The sequence below is a fragment of the Phalacrocorax aristotelis genome, chromosome 19 (assembly GCF_949628215.1).
Source record: "Phalacrocorax aristotelis chromosome 19, bGulAri2.1, whole genome shotgun sequence".
NCBI classification, from domain to species: domain Eukaryota; kingdom Metazoa; phylum Chordata; class Aves; order Suliformes; family Phalacrocoracidae; genus Phalacrocorax; species Phalacrocorax aristotelis.
In genome coordinates, this window is record NC_134294.1 from 3212585 (window position 1) to 3232817 (window position 20233).

The following is a 20233-nucleotide window of genomic DNA, read 5'->3' on the forward strand; positions in this document are numbered from 1 at the left end:
ACGAAGTCTAGCTGCCTGTTCTAAGTGGTCAGAAGGATTACAAGGCCTATAGGCAAGAATGTCAAGAGCTATGAAAATAATAATGTATTTAGGCAATAGCAGATACTCAGGTATATTGGTGACTACTGATTCGTGAGGAGAGATACGAGTTGTAACAAGTCCTCTGCTTTTTTTTGCAGGTGGGTGACATCACTATCCTGGTGAACAATGCTGCTGTGGTCCATGGTAAGAGCCTGATGGACAGCGATGATGATGCACTGCTCAAATCACAACATATAAACACCCTGGGACAGTTCTGGGTAAGATCAGCTCTTGTATCACGTGCATTCAGAATTGGGAACAAGAGTGACGGATTACAGCCAGTAGACACTTGGCTGCTACTAGGTCTTTCTAAATGATGCTTGGTAAAATCAGTCTGACATGAAAAGGAGACAGAAAAAACAATGTGAGGAGCAAAGGCCAGAGGAAAGAAATCTAAAAAAAATTAATTTTTCCAGCAGTAACACAGTATTTGATGTTCTTGTATCCCCATTCTGTGACTTCCAGTAAAACATTTGATTTCTTTTGAGAAAGCTTGAGCCCACAGAGGATAGTTTTCTGTACAGTGATGTGTATGGAACATCAGAGGAGCATGAGACTGCATTGCTCCAGGAAGGGAGCCAGCGTGAAGCTCATTCCATTTTGATTTAGATAATAGTAATGAAAAAAGAGCTTCTTACGATTTCATCATGTTGTTGAAGACTCTATCCCGTACAAGAAGTTCTTAAACATACAAAGCATTCTGTTCATGGCCTTTATCTGAGGGTACTGCTTACTTACGTGCTGGGCAAGATTTTGTTTTATTTCTACACAAACTTTGCCTGTTTAGAATCTTTCAGAAAATGAGAAAGCAACAAGGCACCCTCCCACTCCTTTCCTAGCATAACGAACAGCGCAGTTTGGCTTGTCTCTGTGTCACCTTGGCTTTTCCAGCAACTATTGTTTTTGTTGTATCTCTGCTGAGCAAACTTTTTTTTTTTTTTTTTTTTTTTAACCTCTGTTTTTCAGACCACCAAAGCTTTCCTGCCAAGGATGCTGGAGTTGCAGAATGGACACATTGTTTGCCTGAACTCTGTCCTGGCCTTGTCAGCCATCCCCGGTGCCATTGACTACTGCACCTCCAAAGCCTCGTCCTTTGCCTTTATGGAGAGCCTGACCCTGGGGCTGCTGGACTGTCCTGGAGTGAATGCCACAACTGTCCTGCCCTTCCACACGAGCACAGAGATGTTTCAGGGCATGAGAATCAGGTTAGTCCAGGGGAACTAGAATAAAGCATCTCATTTTAAATGAATCACCAGAATACACTCCTAATTAATGCTTCATTTAGTTAAGAGAATTTGATGTCTCATTTGGCTGCCTGGGAACAGAGGGTCACTCTAGGCCACCTGGGACTCATCAGACTGGTTCCCTCCGTTTGCTGGCATATTCCTACAGCCTGCTGGTACTGAGTGAGACATTTGCTTCTGCAGAGAAGACTGAAAGCTATTTTTCCCTGAGTGTATTTGGGCCATAGGCAGCCACCAGAGAGGGAGGGGAGGCAATCTGAAAATTGAGGTCATTCAAAAGGAGCAGTCTACAAATTACTTGAGAATGAACAGTACAAATTCCTCCTTTATTTGTTGAAATACTTAATTCCTTCCCACTGAAAGGAATGCCGACCACTTACTGAAGTAAGGATATCAGTGCCACCCTTTTATCTCTGTTTAAGAGAACAAGCTAAATTCAAAGACAAATCGCTGACCAAATCAATCTTTTACAATGGACAAAATAACCTATTCATATAGTTTGTGCTCTCTTAGTCAAGAAAATATAGTCAAGCTATTGCTGGAGCAGGGAAAAGCCTTACGATTGGTGTCAAAAGCAATGGGGGAAAATATTTGTCTTTCACATGTCAAGAATTTGAATCGAGCAAAAAGCAACAGAGAAGAAGATGAAAAACACCAGCACTGAAAGGACAGCATTTTGGTATTGGTTTGCATAGTTTAAGAAAATCCCTGAATCAAGGATCTGAATACACTCTGCTACTTCTCCCTAAAGGCACTAACATGTACATTCTTAACAGTTTAGCTAACCCAGTAGTACTGGTTGGAACTAGGCTTTCTGCTTTCCAGCTCTCTGGCTGGAACTGGAACTTTCTGCTCCTTCCAGCCTGCTTTGGGGCATGTTTGAATGCCAGTAACCAGTGATAGCTTAGTGAGTAACTTGGACAGTGACATCTTAAAGAAGGCGTTTGGTTAAGAAATAATTATTTTATTTTTTTACTTTATTTATTCAGGTTCCCTAATCTTTTTCCTCCTCTCAAGCCAGAGACAGTGGCTAGGAGGACAGTAGAAGCCGTTCAGATGAATCAAGCCTTCCTGCTCCTTCCTTGGACAATGCATGTTCTTGTCATACTTAAAAGGTAAATATTTCCTTTGCCCAGCACTAGCCTAGTCGGTTAGGCAAGACTGGCTTACAGTCCTCTCTGTCCGTCCACCAAGGCAAACCCCAGTTTGATTGTAACCCAGTATCCAGGATCGGGTGGGTTCATCCCTTCCCATGAAAGGCAGTCATAGAAGCAGAAGGGAAAAAACTTTGAGATTCCTTTTGTAGATATTTTCCCTGGGTATAAGCCCTTTATGAAACCAGTTTCACTCCCAAAATTTGGATTCCTGAGGTCTGAACGGGTATTTGTATCTAGGAAGTTCATTAACAATTAACATATGCATGTAGTTGATTTGATTGAGTAAGCCACTCTTTGGACTCCAGGCTCTGTATTGTAAAGGCTTTCTGTACAATAAGGTATGTACATTCCAGCTCAATTTAGAGACCATTACTTGTGTTAAAGCAATAAAGCTATTAAAAAGAATATTTTTGTGTATGATTAGGACAGGAATTTTAAAGTCCCTAAGGAAAGAAAGTCCTATCTTCATAGCCTGAAACAATTAAAGAGAAAGGACACTTAAAATTATGTTTCCATGAGAATTTGCACTAAAGCCTTTGGAAAACCTGCTTCAGTCAGGAACTGAAACAAGGCCATGAGATTTCTGTGGAAAATAATTAAAATATGGCACTTCAAACAAGAAAAAATAATTAACAGTAAATGCTTTGCTCTGAATGTAAAATTTGGGATACTCTCAAAAGTTCCCAGAAATTCCACACACTGAAAAAGAGCAGTTCTCTTTCTGCTTTATTGTAAGAATTCATCATTTATTCTCCATTACAGTAGCTGTCAGGAAATTAGATCTGTATCCATACCTTATGCCAAGGAAGCCACATGCCTAGCACAAATAGATGGCAAGTTAGCCAGAGAACTCCGTTTCAATCTGTATATTTCAGAGTGCAAGATTCTGCACAATATTGGGGAGGAATAAAGCATGAGAGTATCTTCCAAGTTACAGTTTTTACAGACCTTTTTGGATAAATATTTCTGTAAAGAAAGAGTGACTTGGTATAACTCTTCCCTTTTAGGTCTGTTTGCAGCACAATACTGACATGTTTTGTCTCTGCGCTCTCTCTAGCTGATTTCTGAGAATGTGTGTACTTATATATGTGTGTACATAAACGCATATGAGAACATCCTCTTGTTAGTATAGACTAAGAGATTTGACTGGTCTGCTTATTTTCTTTCTGCTTCTCCTGCAGCATTCTCCCTCAGGCAGCACTTGAAGAAATCCACAAGTTTTCTGGGAGCTACACCTGCATGAACACTTTTAAAGGACGAACATAGGCTCGATGGTACAAGGACTGTTCTTCAGTGAAACCAACACAAGCATGAAAATCCTGACAAGACTGAATCAGCAGTCTTGGCTTTTAGCCTGTTCATGTGACTTGCACTGCTCTGAGGCAACACATTTCTTGCAGGTCATAACCATAGTAACATGACCTTTGCACAGGATTGAATGACTAGACTATGGACCCTTGGAAAGAAAAACAAAAAGTGTGAAATGTTTATATGATGTTTAATTCTTTAGAGCTCAATTGTTAAATCTACTCATAGTTTTAAGATGTAATTTTTGTTTCTAAAGTGTCTGTAGGCTCTCTCAGCTGAGAGACAGCACATCACACCCCGTACTTCATCCCCTCACTTCAGAGGAACTAGAGGAACTGCAATTACAAACTGCTACTGGTTTCATTTCAGCTTTTTGAATGGGGAACTTAAAAAAATACTTTAAAGAACTAAAAGTTATGGACGTTTAGTGGAAGCTTTCTTTCCTTCCCTCACTTCACCTCTGTTGATGAAGCTCTTCCTGGCTCACATCAGGGAAGGAGCTTGCTGGTGCAATGTTTTCAGTGTTAAAGGCCCCCCAGGACTTGTGTCTGGGAGGACTGTGCTGGGCCCAGGGAAGCTGTCCTACTTCACCTGGGAAGGCTGGAGGGGAATGCTCAGTCAGAAGAGCAGACAGTTTGAATAGTGGAAGATTCTTTCTCTCACTAAACTCATATATGAAATTTAATTGTCTTTCTGAATATTTTTTTTCCTTTATGATAAAATATATATCTATTTTTAGCATTAATCCCAGATTGCCACGCATGTAGGCAGCATCACATTGGGGATGAACTAAATCTAGAACTAAAACTAGAGCCTGCTTGTACAAACAGACATTCACTGACATAATCCATGCAGAGGAAAACCCGTTGTATCAATCTACACAGTGAAGTAAGTGGAATAGCGCTCTAAAAATAGAAGAAAGTACTGTAGTGCTCATGAAATGTGAACCTTGGAAGAACAGTTAGCAAAGACCTGATTAAACGCACGTTGAATTCAACTGGGAATATACCCATTGTGTTTTAGGGGCATTGAATCAGGCACTGATCAGCCAAAAGTGATAAATACTGCTTGGACTGAAATGCCAGAAGCAGCTAGACATTATTTATTTTTGTAATGATATATTCCCTTTGACAGCCTAGTAGGAGCGACACCACATTCCTATGCCAGATGCAGTGTGCAGCGCTAGGCACAGTAACGTAGCTGAAACATGCTGGAACACCACTAAAAGAGGAATTAATGTAATTGCAGTACAGGAAAGTAGCAAGCCTAACTGGAGAAATGCCTCGAGGAAGGCCACGTGGTTAAAAGAAAGGGGTGAATTTAGGGCTTCTGACTTGAATTTCGAGCTTTTCCATAGATGTCTTGTGTGACCTGGGGCAAGCTGCATAATTTCAAGGTGCACCCTGACCTGCAAAGCAGATATTTCTAGTGTTTCCCTACCTCAAAAGTTGTAAGTCTGACTGCCTAAACGTTTGTCAAAAGCTCAGCAAATTCAAATGGAACGTGCTATAGAAAGGAAACACAGTATTTGTTTGTAAACCAATAGGTTCTATACAAAAAATGTAGAAGCAGAAAAAAAACATGCCAAAATACAGCATTTCCTAGAAGAGACCTGAGTTACAGCAGAAAAGCTGTGAGCGGCAATTAAGATACTGGTTTGGTTCTGCCATGTAGAATGGAGACCAACTTCTTAGGTGCAATGCTGTGAATGTTAAAATCTGAAGGTCTGAACCTTACTGCACATCAGTAGATACACCTCGCCTGAGCAGTTCAAGGGGAAGGTCCTGCCAGCAGTGCTATGAGTGCAAGCCCCTGTCCGCATGGGTATTTTGAGGCGCTCTCCTATCTGGGTCAGTGCTTCCCTTCTGAGTGCAGAACATATAAGCTGTAGCACTGTGCCAGCTTTGCAAAGGTTCCTTACAATGGAGTTTTGTTTTGAATTCATAGATGTCTGAGGCTCTCTGGAGAGGATGAAAAGAAACTTTGATCTCTGTGATTTTAATAGATGCTTTCAGCTTTATTTTTTGTGGAATTCTTTGAGAAGAAACACAGTCCATTGAAAACACAAGTTCAGTGAGGGGAGAACCCTTCCAGGATCTGCCAGGAATACTGAAGGTACCAATTTATCGAGACACTTGGGAAGGCAAAGGCTGATTATACGTACCTCCTCTGATGCACTGTAATCCTTTCTAGTCTCCTGTTCATCACAGTCAGGCATGCCAGGCTTGTAGATGCAAGAGCAAACAGAATTGGTGAAAGATGGCACCCTCCCCTGTCCTGTCCTCCTTAAATTAAATGTTTCTGCTGAGATTCTAGTCATGGATGACCTCCTAATGCAAAAGGGAGGTAAAAACTAGTAAACACATTGAGATTAACACCCTGCTCATCCCCAAATCCTGTCCCTTAGATGAATCTGCTCTTTTCCTGCACTGTATGAAAGACATTCCCTATCTTCAGAGGTTGTCTTACATACCAAGTGCTGTTGATTTCTTTCTAATTAATATAAACAACTCAGAACTTAGCTGAGATTCTTGTCATCTCCCTCCTCTCATACACATACACACAAACTTCCCCCTCTCTTTCCCTCAGGGTCTCTGAGCGGACAGCAGGTCAAATAGCAGTCACAGTGGGGGAGAGGTATGCAGCAAACAGAAAATAATGAGGAAAACATTGACTTTGCTTTGCAGATAGTGAGGAAGAATTGGGTAAGAGAGTTTCTTCTCCTGTGAGTGTTGCAAGATAGAATGCTCTCCATCCCGTGAGCTACTTGCAAATTCGGATGGATACATTTGAAGGCTTTATTTTTTTTTAATAGAAGGCTCCTCTGGAATGCCTGCTGAGGTCTACTGTCCCTTTTCACATAAGGTTGGTATTGGGTAATTTTGAAGTGCTGCAAATGTGGACAAGCTTTGTTGAAGCCTAAGGCCTTCTCAAAGGAATTTCCGCCCTGTGACTTATTTTAATTTTGGTTTTCCCTTCTCTCTCCACTGCCTCCTGCTTTCCACTACACAATTTCCACCCCCCTTCTCTTTTCCTATGTCATTACTGCACTTTTCAATGCCACCATCTTGAAGCCAGATGTCATACAAAGAGTCTGGACTAAATCTAAATCAGGGTATATATTTATTATCCTGCTGGAGGAATCTAGGTGAAGCTGTAGGAGCAGGTCACAGAAGTTTTGTACGAAATCAGCTAAGCCCTTCCAGTTTTACTTGCTCCAATCTATGAAGATGACCCCTTACTATAGTTTATACAGGAGATTGCTGCTGTTTTAAAATTGGAATGACAGAGAAATGTTAAGCCATTTTGGGACATCTGTTCTCCTGACATAAGAATACCCTGTTTAAATGGAAGGGTTTTAAGTTCCAGGTGTTTTCAGAGGCTGGTGTTTGTACAAAGTAATTTTCAGAATTAGCGAGGCAGGGCAGGGAGAGGAGGAGTCCTTTGTAAGTAGATCTGATCCCTCATGTTTAATATTTGATCTTGTATTTTATTTTTTTATGAGAAAAAAAAGCCATGTTCCCTCATGCACCCATGATGAACCTTAAAGAGGTCCTTCCAGCTGTATCCCTGCTGATGGCATGTTTTTAGGGAGGATGAAGCAAAGGAGTGAGCCCTGAAAGCGGGAACTATACCCTACCTACTCATCCATTGTTCTGCTGAGGTTAAAAAGTGACAGGTTCCATCCCTGTAGTTCTAGAACTTCACAGAAGGTGCCTGGGCAAGTGATTCTGATGTTTGCGAAGAGAAACTTGTTGTACTTTTATGTAATGTGTTAATTAGTGTGGGTGGATATGATCAGATCTAGTCCTGCAAGCCTTTCAGACAACTCCCTGAACACTCCCACCTTCAGATATTAACAGACACCACTGCACTTGCCAAATCTCATAAAAGCCCAGTAACAGACTTAATGCAGGCAGAGCATAAGTGGGTGCGTTTATTTCAAAGAGAACACGTTGTTTGTAGCAGACATTAATTTGGCCTAGTGTTTTCCTCTAGCCAAAATGCAACTGTTGAGACAAGAGTGCAGGGTGACCTTGGATCTTCTATTTTGTCTTTATTTGTTCATGTGGCTTTAATAAACTTAATTGGGGTGACAGCCACTTTTTTGACAGCACTTGTTTGTAAGTCTGGGGTAAAGCAAGATTATGTCAAACGTCATCTTTCGCGTTCTTCACCAAACCACCAACAGCCCAGGGAATCCAAATATTCTGCACAGTCTTTGTAGCTCTCACCTCCGTGGTGCTCAGAACCTTCAACCTGGCATTGCTTCTCAGCTTGCTGGTGTTTGGAGGCTGAGCGAACCCTGTCAGTCACAAGCAGCAGTTACATTCTCTAGGGAGCAGAATCCTCTTTGTTAGAGTGCTTTTCCGAAGGAGATGTTGAGAGGTGAATAGTGGCAGGCACCTCTTTCAGATTTCAGCAACTACCTTAGAGAAAGACATGAAGAAAACCAGGACTTCACCTTCTCCCTGCTACTCATTCTCTTTTGTCCAGTGTTTCCCACAGGAAGCTGGCAATTCAGTCACTTTTCTGACTCACAAACTGCTCCTCTTCCCACCGTCGTACCTTTCTTCAGTGCTTTCAGGGAGTTGACAGCTTCAACAGCAACAACCCTTGCTGTATTCGTGAGGAGAGTCAGGTCAGCAAGGTAATGTGTTAGTGAGAAGGCAGACTCCGTTTTGGTGAGGCTGAGGGACCCCAGCCTGTACACTACAGACGGAAGACGCAGGATGCAACTTGAATGTTGCCGGTACCATGGGAGGTAGTGAGTTCCCCCTGCTCCTGTCATCTTTTCTTGAAATATAACAGGCTTTTGTTTCTGTAACGGATCCCTCAAGCTGATGCTTTAGCAGAAACACATACTGATCCAGCCTGTGGGGCCTGGATATAGCTGAAAAGAATAAACCGCTGAGGAGAAAATTGATCTCTTCACACCTTCCCAAAGAGTCCAAACTTATTTGTTCCTTCTGCTCACCTTTGCTATGGGCATCATGACATATCAACACAGGGAAAAAAAATCAAGACAAATGTATATGCTGATTTTTCTGCATAAATCTGGAAAAGAACAGTTCCGCTTTAATGAGGGAAGAAAGCACTCCAATTTGAGCTTGAGAGTGACTGAAAAGTACATGAGAACACAAGGTAGTGGATAGATGCAGTCTTAGGGGGAGCGTGGTGGCTCTAAACGGACAGAGGCAAGACGCCACCTTATATTCCTGAAGTTCTATAATAATAGAGGCGTGTGATTTCCATCCAAATACAAAGCCTATAAAAGCAGCGTGTTGTTATTCCTGCTCATTCCTATGGGTCACCGTGCCCTAAAAAGCAGTCCATTAACTTTGTAGCTTGCTGGCTCGGAACACCCCAATACACCAGTTGCTGTTTGCTGTCTCTTGTTTTGCTGAGGAAGGGAAAGCAACCCATATATGTAAAACCAAGGATGGGTCAGTTTGACTCACCACTCTCTTTTTCCTTGCCAGCTGCTAAGGTCATCTATCATGCATAGGTATTACAATGACATGTAGTTCTCTGGCTTGTGTTAGTAATCATGCTGACCTAGTGCTCCTAGGTGTATGTGGTTTTGTTTCCTGGGGTTTAATTATGCAAAAGCATTTTTAAAATTTGAATTTTGTTTATCTGAAGGAGTTGCCTCCATATTGTACAGGCTTTTCACAGACAGGCATCCTAGGCTTGAAGTTCCCTGCCTATGTTAATGGAAAGAATACAGAAGTGAAAGGTTGCTGTTTGACATCTTCCCCAAGCATCTTCTTCCCCAAGCAATGTGGAATTAATGTAATTAATGGAATATCAATGCCTTATATCTAGACAGCTCGGAAGCCTGCCGACTTCTGTATGAAAACGATGCTGGCTTCCAAAATGGACTTCCTGCGTGTCTGCTGAGGCAGTTTGCCACCGAGCCTGGTTACCTGAGCAAATCACTGTTACGGTGCACTAGTCCAGGGGGAGGCCGGTTGGTAAGCTGAGGTACACATAATCACTGAACAAATCGATTTAAAATTCTGGTCCCGCAAGACACTTTGGAAAAAAAAGAAATACTGAAGAACGAGGTGACACATGATAGTACAGAAGCAGGTACTGCAGTGGGGGTCTGTAGTTGCCTGAGAGCAGCCTGCATGACTCCCAGAAGCCCTGCCTTAGATTTGACCCCTGACTGGTTCCTTCCCGCGAACCACCATGTGCAAGCACTGGGCACTGTGAATACATCCGCTGAAACGCTGCTTTGTCTTCCTTTTTTAGCCTCAGGCACTTTGGAGCACAGCCACCAGCTGCTGCTTCTGCTTTGGGCATTGATATTCATCTGATGAGTGTTCCCAGATACTGTTCTGGCACATTGCAGTACTAACATTAGCTGTAAGAAGAGGAGGCGATTCAGTGCCGTCTTTCCCAGGAGAGTCAACTATTAGTGCCTTTATGCAGAGAGAGGACTGAAATAAATGCAGGGGTGATACGCTTTCTGGAATATTTTGGCTGCATGAAAAATGCTGTCATATGTAATAAGGTTTTATAACAATAAGGGCTCATCTCAGAAAAACGCTAACAGAAGGTGGAAATGGTCATAATGGAAAACAAGTGATATCCGAACACGCGGTTCCTCTTCCTGGAGCCTGCTGGGAATGCTGCTTTCATGCAGCCATGCCACAGGGAAGTCAGTTCACTCGCAGGGCCATTATACGCCCTGCAACTTCGCGGTGACAAGCTCATTGTCTCTCAACTGCTCTCTCAACTGCTGAATATAGCAAAATAAGAGCTTTGGGGTTTGTTTTTTCTTTTTTTTTAAATCCATCAGGGAACAAACCTGAGAGACTCTCAGGTACCAGGAAGAGAAGCCACAGCACCTCCTAGCTGATTCCTTGAGGCCTCAGACCACATTTCCCCTTTTTAATAATAAATAAGTTGGGAAGAATATGATTGACTCAAATCAGCAGTAGGATTACACAGAATCACAAATCAGTTTGTGAGTGTGAGCTATTGCTTGGCTTTCTTTTCCCAGCAATAAAATACCTTGTGGTGTCTTCTGGACTCCCATCAGGGCTGCAAATTCATGGAGAAGACTTGCAGAGCTGGGCAATATTTTGTTACTTTTCTAAGGGCTATGCAAAAGACACGAGAGAGACACCAGCAAGGAATATTGTCAGTGCTTTGGTGGCTGAAGCGTCTGTCACTTTCAACATTCTAATATTCTTAAATATTCAGTATTAGCGATCTGACATGTTTCTCAACGCTCTGCTATTGCAAAAAAACCTCCTTCACCCACATCAACTATTATAACACTTTGAACCCTCAAACACATTCAGCTTCTCTGTTGTTCTGTTGGCATAGCTGAGGTTTAACAAGCGCGTGAATGAAATGAAATACAGCCTTGCATTTCTTTAGGAGGGATCTGACGCTGACACAGGAAAATAACTAAAAAAAAAAGAAAGTGTTGATGTCCTGCAGCAAAAGTTGCTCCATACGTTAAAAACCAAAGAAGTCATGTACAAACAGCTACTTTTAATCATTCAATAGAATGCTCTGCTTCCATCATACAGGGTTAGAGCAGTGAGCCTTCTGACCTCATTTTGATTGTTTAAACATGGAGTCAATGCATCTTCATTCCAGTTTTAAAAATAGGTTTCCCACTACATGTCCCCTCTGTTCAAACAAATCACAGATTTTTAAGTTTTCTCACGTAAAAACTATCGTTTGCCTTTTAATACAGACAAGTACTCCTCACAGCTCTCATTCCCTACATCAATTAAGAAAATAATCCCTTCGAACTCTTTAGCCCAGCATTTGGGAGCTCTGACGCTTTCTGGCGGGAGACGGCATGTTTCATGTGACGCAACCTGGTAGGCAGCATTGCAATCTTCAGTGCTTCCCTTTCAAAACCTCTCCACATTGTCAGTCAGATGTGCCGAGGGCTCCTAACTGCACACACTGGAGGAAGTTATATTCCACCTTTCTTCGTCAGTGACCGGAGCGCTTGCAGATGAGCTTGCAGAGAAGACCTTCTTTTGAATGAGCCACAGGACCCGTGCTGAGTTTATTTTAGTTGTGTTTATATTCGGTCTGATTTCTGCTGATCCCTTCATTTTTCGTCATTCTGCCCGTCTCTTCCAACTGTTCCTGTTGGGGAGGGCTGTGTTTTGAGAGTTTCTGAGCCAGAATGGTATGCAGGCAGATTATTCATCTCTTTGCCTTCCCTTCAGGCGGTCTCTCACCTGTGTGTGCCTGTGTCCACACCTCCTCATACATTAACACTCCAAACTGCCCCAAATGTCTTCGAGATTAGTGCTTCCTTTAAAGCATTAAGTGTACTGAGAGCCCAGGGAGCAAGCATTTCTTCTGCCTAACGAGTTGATAACTGCATATTCTAACACCTACAGGATTTGAATTTGACCTGGTGTCAAATGAATTCAGGTCACCTGAATTCAATTTGACCTGACTGGTAGGGAGTGGTTGGCCCAGAACCTCACTTTATGGTTAAAGGGGGAATCATAAGCTAAAAATCAAGCAATGAAGGAGGGAAGGTTTGCTGATACGGGCCGTATATGTGTGGAAAGTCCAGAGAGTGCAAATGGTAAGTTTAGGTGCAACACCCCCACTTTCTGGGACAGAAAACTGAACGGTAGATCTACTGGCATTTATAGATTGGTACTGAAGTAGAAAATAAACACACAGTGAAGCACACGAACCCTTCCCATCTGTCTGAATAATGGAAATACGGTGCAAGCCCTAAATTGCAGGGTACCCAGCACTGCTGGGTGAGTTCTTCTCATAATTTACCATTCAGGAACACCTAAAAAGTGTCCTTTTGCCGTATAAAGTATATATGATATCAGATCTGCTTTAAGGCTGGATGGGCAACTCATATTCTAGTGATCGTCGTTGCAGCTAGCAGTACTGTTGGACACGGGCAATTCTTGCTTACAGCAAGAATTAACTTGTTTTCTTTCAATGGATAATTTTAAATAGACTTTTTCAAATCTTCATTTATCAAATACTTTATATATTTAATGGTTCTCGGCCCATGATTTGCTTGCTATTCACTGTTAACTACCACTTGGAGTGCTTGCCATTCATTAATGTATAGTTTTCCTGTGGAACTGGCCATCCAAATCACATGGTGGCTTTGCTTCCCCCCAGCTGGATGCTGTCCAATCCCACAGAAAGCTTTCTAGGGGCTCCAGTGTGTCTGATGATGACTGTGAGATGGCTTCTGGCAACAATATTAACGCAAATGCATGCTTGAATGCGTTCTCATGACATATTCCAATCTTGTGATCAAAAACGTGCTTATAGACGTTTTCAAGGGGAAAAAAACTCACTTGGGATTCTGTCAAAAGAACATTTGCCTTTACTTATAGCAGCAAATTTTCACAGTTTGTTTCTTTCACTGGATTCACCTCTCTCTTAGCCTCAGATTGCCAGGGGGGAAAAATTCACGCTGCGCTCATCCTGGAACTAGTTAATTAATATATAAGTGGCCTCCTGCCATCAGGGCATGGCATATTTCCATACGAGGGGAATGGCATTATGATTTTGGGGGTGTTGTTTGGCTGCATACTCACACGTGGTTCATTTAAGAAAATAAAATTACAAGTGCAACAAAGTCGTACTGCCACTTAAATTTGGGAAGTGAGCAAATGTAGAAAAAGAACAGAAACTCTGAATGCACTGAGAGCACAGGTGCACCGACAGAAAGGTTGCACTTGCAGCTGAGCATAATTACATTCACCTGATGTTCATATTCTCCCTCTTCCCTCTGCCTTAGGAGCATAGAGTTGAACCTCCTATATCAAAACTGCAAGCACAGTATTTTGACGTACACCGTTGCAAACCTTGCCCTGCCAGAGCGGTTCAGTTTCTGTTATATACAGAGGGCAAGGGCGAAGCAGAAAACTTGCCCGGTGTCACAGAATGAGACGTTGCGTGATTGCACTGATGGTGGAACCCTGAGGGCCACCCTAACGCCTTCGTGTGACGGCAGCCCAGAGCATCAGTTCCTGGCCTACGGTTCAGAGGCAAGCGCTGCACTGCCAAGATCCAGGTTTGACAAGCACAGCAAAAAGACAGTATTTGCTCGTGAACTGTTGCTTCCTTAATTATGTCGCTCCGTATAGACAAACCCTAATGGCAAATTTCTAATGGGGTTTTCACACTTGTACTTGACCCTTTAGGTTAGATTACAGCTTCCTCTTATTGCCGTAATTGCAACATTTCCATGCCTTAAAACAAAACAAGGGTGGAAAACCTGGCCCTTTAGCTCCTCCCTGCTAGCTTGCTTTGGGGGAAGGGGGGAGGAATCTGCTGTGCTCAGTTGGCCTAGAAATGCTAAGGCTCTGAGGGTTTAAGCGCAGAAATGTTTGCTTGGGGGCACTCATGATGGTTTTTTTTCTTGGAACTTTGAGCAAAAGTAGCCTTTGATTGCATTTTTCTGTGGTATGTATTTACTGTTCATTTGCGCTGCACATGCTGTGAGAAATAAGCCATTACATTGGGGTTTTTTTTCCTTTCTCTTGCTTTCATTCTTCTTACCCTCCCCTTCAAAATCCTTACAATTCCTTTCATTATTTGATGTTAACAGGACAAAAGAAATAAATACTTGGAAGAAGATACAAGCTGTGTTTCTATTTTACTTTGGAGCTGCTGTGGTAACTAAATACCAGTCTGCAAGGTCAACAAAGAAAAAAAAATATAAAAGAAAAAAAAAGAAAACCTCAGCGCTCAAACCACAGGTTGCGTTGCCTATTGTAAAGCAGTTTTCAGCCCACATGCTTAAAAAGCGTAACAGTTGCTCTGTAAATCTCCGAGTGTTTCATATAGTTTCCTTGTCATGTGGCCATTAAGTTTTATAACCTTTATATTTCAAGTGAAACAATGAACGTGAATTCCTTCAAATGTCCTAATAGATTCCACATGTTAGCAATTTTTAATATTTTAGTTGCTCAGTAGGTAGCAAACCCGCCTGCGGGACGGTTGGTCTTGGCCGCAGGCCTCGGACGTTGCCTTGCCGGGGGACAAACTCCCGCTCCCGCCGAGCAGCCGCTGCCTGTCCCTCCGTCTCCCGCCGGCGCCTGAGATCACTCTCAAAACACGCCTCGGCACCGCGCTGTCCCGCCAGCAAAGCCCTCGCGCTCCAGCGGGGCCCGCTGCGAGTCACGCGCGTCACCGGCGGCGCGGCCGTTGGGAGCGGGGAGGGGGGGATGACGGCTTGATGAGCCTAGAGGATCACCTTGGGCTTGATGATCCTCAAGGTCCTTTCCAACCTTAATGATTCCGTGATTCTATTCTATCGTTCTAAGGCGGGAGCTGTGCTCTGGCTGCACCTGCTCACGCGCTGCGGAACCTTCTGGAAAGGCAAGCTGAGGAGGCGGGTGGTGAGGCGGGCACCCTAGGTGAGCCAAAAGGAGGGTTTTTTCTGGGGGGAAGCAGTGGAAAACACCCCCACCCAACCCATCTCAGACCTAAAAAGCGAGAGCGTTTGTTTGCCCTCGCCGCCCCCAGGCCCACGTTGTGGGGCGGCGGTGGGCCCCAGGCCCGGCTGGAAGGCGGAGAGCAGCCCTTGCTGCCGGGAGGGAGCGGGGCGCGCTGCCAGGGGTGAATGTGAAGTGCCTGTTACCGGCTGGCGAGGGAGTAACACGGGATACTGCGGTGATACCGCCGTGCCACGATACACCATGACTGTCCCCGATAGCTGCCGCTGAGGCTGGCGGCCCGCCCGAGCCCGACGGGCCCCCGGACGCGGCCGGAGGCAGGCCCAGAGCCCTGCGCCTCTCTTGTAGAGGGGTTTTCTGGTGGAAGCCCATTGTCCACAGGTGGGCTGATTTTCATGTCGTTGTCTTTAATTTAATTTTGTTTCCACTTTAAGTGTAATAGTATCTAAAGTTCTTGCTAATTAGCCAGTCCCTTAAGTATGAGGGTCTGCTGTCAGAGCTAATCCAGGTACGCGTTCATGACAGGAGCAGCAGTGGAAGTGTGCTGAGCCCTAAGTATCTGGAAGTGGAGGATTTATGTCTGTGGAGGTCTGGCTGTGATCGCAGGGGAAAGAGATTTCCTCCGCTTTATGGAATCAGCAAGAACAAAAGAACCTACCAGGTAGACCGAAATGCTGAGTTTCCAACTGCTGCCCTCTTATGTTTGCATAATGTGGGGGCTTTTGGGGAGGAGGGGGCAGTGGCATTGGGGTTTTTTGTTCGGGTTTTTTTTTCCCCCAAAGAGCAGAAGCCTTTAATTTGGATACATTGAAAAGATGACATTGGTTTCCTTTAATGAAGAACCTATTAATTGTCCTCCTGTATGTTGTCATTTCTAAAGTGAAAGCTGTTTATCTCTCCGAACTGCTGGGTTTTCACAAGCTCTTTTCTGTTGTTAACAAACACTGGGGTTTTTGGGAGAGGCCAGAATGATTAAAATCACCAAGTCAAGTTTTTTTTTACAATTTGAGCTGCATTTCAGTTCAGCTTGCCTTTAATTTTTCCATGCTGGTGTGGTATCTTTTGAAATATTTTTGCTCTTCTCTGGGGTGGATGGAAGGAGCAAAGAACTGGGGTGTGTGGCACCTGACCTCTGCGACTGATTTTATGCGTCATCTTTGACATCTGCTGTATCAATCCTTTGCCTTTTTAGCTGTCTGTGAATAGTTTTAGCAGTCTTGACGAGGTGTTAAAATCTCTAGCAAAGGCTTTGAAAGTTTGCACAAAGAACTCCTTGTATTGAAATTACTGGTGTCTGTTATTTTAATAGTCCAATTATCCTGATGCAATGGTAAGTGAGTATCTGTGCTGGTCCTGCTGTTGAGAAATACAGATACTGGGTGAGTTACGCAATGTGGGCTGAGGGTTTGGTGTGCAGCCTCTGGTTTCTTAGGTAGCAGTTTGAAGTTTGATGTCTTCCTGACAACCTTACTTGGCCCTTTTTAGCAATTTTCATGCCTTGAAAATATGCAGGGGTTAGGTGGGGGATGCTGGATCATGTTCTTTGATAAGGGCCCGGGATTCCTTTAATAACAAGGCCTCTTTGTTGCAAACTGGTCTTTTGCTACCTTGGTGTGGGAGTGGTGAAGTTTGAAATGGATGGTGTCGCTAAATTAGCGACCACATCAGAACTACTCCGGCCTGCACTGCTTCCAGGCAAATTAAGCCATGTGTCAAGGCGAGGTCATCTGGTGATTCTGAGAAGCCAGTTTAATATTATTCTTAGACCACAAGGAATTTCCACTTACTGTAAAGCTGTCAGGCTGTGTGTCTGTATGTGTCACTCCCAAATCAGTGGGACAGCAACTTTGCCCTCTGTGTGTACAACAATACTATAATGGAGTTTTGGGGCACTGTGATGATGCAGATTATTAATAATAAGCTGTTTGTGAGAGTTTCTGCTGGACCTAAAGCAGCTTAGGTGTATCAAAGCCGTGGAACAGCTATAAAGTCCTTTGTCAGGTCAAAGAGTATCATGAAGTTAAGGTTTATGAGAAATATTTATTATTGTCAATTAGCAGAGTCTAGTCACATCCTAACTCACCATCTCATAGAGGCAGAGAGTGCCAGCAGGCAGGTATAAAAGCATATTGATTTGTGGGAGTGCAAGATTAGACATGAAAGCGAGTACTAGATGCTCAGTCGAGCAGTGAAAGCACGGCAGGTTTGGTTTGTGCGCTGTTTTCTGACGAGGTATCTGGGCATTGAGAAGGCCATCAAATGCACTTTGAGTTGCCCCATTGAGTACTGGGAGCCGACCTGAGCACAGCAGGAAAATAATGAAAGCCGGCCAGAAACGCGCGTTCTTGGGCAGCTTTTCCAGTGGTTTGCATCACCTGATGTGGAGCTCTGACGCGCTGAATCGAGGTGGCACTGACCGCGTTTTCTAGGTCAAACCGGTGCCCTGCTACTGCCTGCACAGTGGGGCAACCTCAGGGTGTTCTTGGCACCCTTTGTTTGGGTACAGGGGAGGGTGTGTGGGAACGTCGTAGCCTACCACTAAAGGGAAAGTGCTCAGCAGTTTCTGAGCAGAACCTTTTCTGTATTGCGCAGTACGTTATGGATGTGTGAAGGTCCATGGGTCAGGGAATCGTTTTCTCCAAAGAGCAGCAGTAGCACACCTTAGTACCCCAGCCTTCCCTTCACTGACTTCATGGGATTTGAGGGGAGAAAAACCTTCTAGGGTCTTCTTGCTTATGTTACTTTTGTTGTGTGTTACTTCTCTGTTCTTCACAGTATTTTAAGTATGTTGTGGTCCTTTTGAGGCTCTTGAGCTGCAGAAGTGAAGTAATGCAGGTACTGGGCGAACTGGTATCTTGGAGATCACGAACATAGAACTGCATGACGGTCCCCTTGCAGGGGCTGCCAAAATGGATGGGGTCCATTATAAGCTGCCTCAGGAAGCGCTGCATCCTTGGAAGAGCGACAGGGTGCAGGACGGGTGCCGTCCAGCCTTGGGAGAACGGATAAGCTTGAACTCAAGATCAGACAGTGTTGCTGACTGTAGAACTTTTCTGTTTGCGCCTGAGGATGAGGCCTGTTGAAGTTTAGAGCATAATTAATTATTATCTCTCCAGTGCAAGGTCTCTCGCGCTGCGCTTGGCCCTCTGTCCCAGCCCCCGCTCCATTCAGCAGGGTCAGGGAGAAGGGAATAAGGGGCGGCGTCTTTGGCTGACATGAACCCGCTGGGGAGGGATGAGAGGAAGGGGGTCTTGGGGGCTGGGTTCAGAGCAAGGTTAGCCAAATATCGGATAAATTAAGCAAGAGAAACAGACAGCTCAGCTTGCAGTGAACTTTTCACCCAGCTAACCTGTTCCTCACCCTGCATTGCACAGGTGGAGCACAACCAAAGTGTAGCACAACCCTTGCTCTCCCTGCCTCCTTTTTTTGCTGTAGCATAAAGCATGGCCAAGGGGAGAGCAGGATTTGCTGTTCTTCGTCCAAGAAACACTATAGTTCTAATTGCTGTCTTAAGAGCACTGAAGTTAACACCACTAATTGCAGAGGGGTTAGTTGTTATTTGCTCCAGTGTAGAATGAGGACCAATAATTTTGGGTCGTAGAGGATCGGGAAGAAATTCCGTAGTGGAGAGGGCAAGGAACAAATGACTGTGTCTAAACAGGGGTGATTAGAGATTCTTTGTGGGAAAATGCCAGACTGGTGGGAATTCAGTGAATTCTGGTGTTTATATTTCTCTGACTTTTCTTCTGCATTTGCAGTACAAGTAAATACAAATAATTGCTGACAGATGTTGTAAAAACATAGCATTATGCTAACCATTAAGCTTAATTTTTTTCTTATTTAATAATGTATATTGATAACTGACATGGCATAGTTGGGCTTTTACATCAGCTCTGTGTAATGGGCTTTGCTCCAGAGGTGCGGTATGGAACCAAGTGCTGAATTTGATCTATTGACCCTTTTCTAAAACCCTACCGCTTCCTGTCCCTCTCTCCTCTCCCCCGAAAGCCCCAAGCAAATCAAAGTTACTGTTCTTTAAGTAGCTCTTCCACCACAATCAGTGCACAGTGGTGAGGCTGAAGTTTTTGATATGCTTTCTTAGACAGCTTTTCTGTTTTGTGGTGTGGCAGGTTTGTTGGAGAGCAATATCTGGTAGAGCACTTCAACCTAGCTTTTAGGCCAAAATCACTGTTTTGAAACTGGGACTCTTGCGTTCTCTTCTGAGCTTCCTTTTTCCTTTTCACTCATCGTAGGTAAGGAAGGGCTGAAACTGATAGAAGCTGTCTCACACACAGTATTTCCAGGCCTGTATTTTTTTGTGTGCGTGCCTAAATTCCATAAAACTGGGGTCCTTGCAGGCCCCCTCCTTTAGAAATTTTAACTGGTAGTGCACTTTGAGATGGTAAATGCCAGGAGCTCTGTGTCTGAAATGGGAAGAGCACTGTGTAAACCTAGAGATAATCTCTGACTTCAGGAAGCTTTGGGCCTTCCTGGAGCAGTGAATATTTTCAGTTTTGCCCCCTGCTCTGTTCAGTGCAGAATGATGATTTCCACCCCTCGTTTTGGATCTGGGAAGGAGGTAAAGTTCTTCTCAGCCTAGATGTAAATGTGAGTTCAAGTACAGCTCCTCAGCCACTGCCAGGTTTACACTAGGTGATTGGCTGCAAAGTAGTACTGACAGCACCTCCCTCGGTACCCCAAATTCCTGGGTGCTGGGGAAGAAGGACAGGAGCTCAGACCGACACAGCCACACGGGCCAGGCTGCGTCCGGGTCAGCCCTGCGTTGCAGCAGAACAGCCGGTGGCAGCTATCCCAGTGCTGCCACTCTTGGTTACAGGAAAACTGGGGGGGAAGCATGGGGAAGAAAGGCCATGCCTATGCAGAGCTTACTGGTGCTGTTTGGTTTGCTCGTGCCTCCCAAGCCAGAGGACAAGACTGTCATTTTGTTTCCATAACATGACAGTATTTTGCCCAACAGGTGAGAAACAAATGCAGATTGGAC

General features: G+C 44.0%; 1 protein-coding gene across 5 annotated transcripts in view; it reads left to right on the forward strand.

Annotated features, from left to right (window-relative positions):
* The window catches only part of DHRS3 (dehydrogenase/reductase 3), a 33645-nt gene extending 25752 nt beyond the window's left edge, over positions 1 to 7893 (forward strand). For all 5 annotated transcript variants that reach the window (XM_075113674.1, XM_075113676.1, XM_075113679.1 and 2 more), the window contains exons 3-6: positions 180 to 299; positions 1048 to 1286; positions 2315 to 2440; positions 3664 to 7893. In XM_075113674.1, coding sequence (XP_074969775.1) covers positions 180 to 299; positions 1048 to 1286; positions 2315 to 2440; positions 3664 to 3748 — 570 coding nt within the window. In that variant the 3' untranslated portion in view covers positions 3749 to 7893. The remainder of the gene's footprint in view (positions 1 to 179; positions 300 to 1047; positions 1287 to 2314; positions 2441 to 3663) is intronic.
* Positions 7894 to 20233: the final 12340 nt, after the last annotated feature.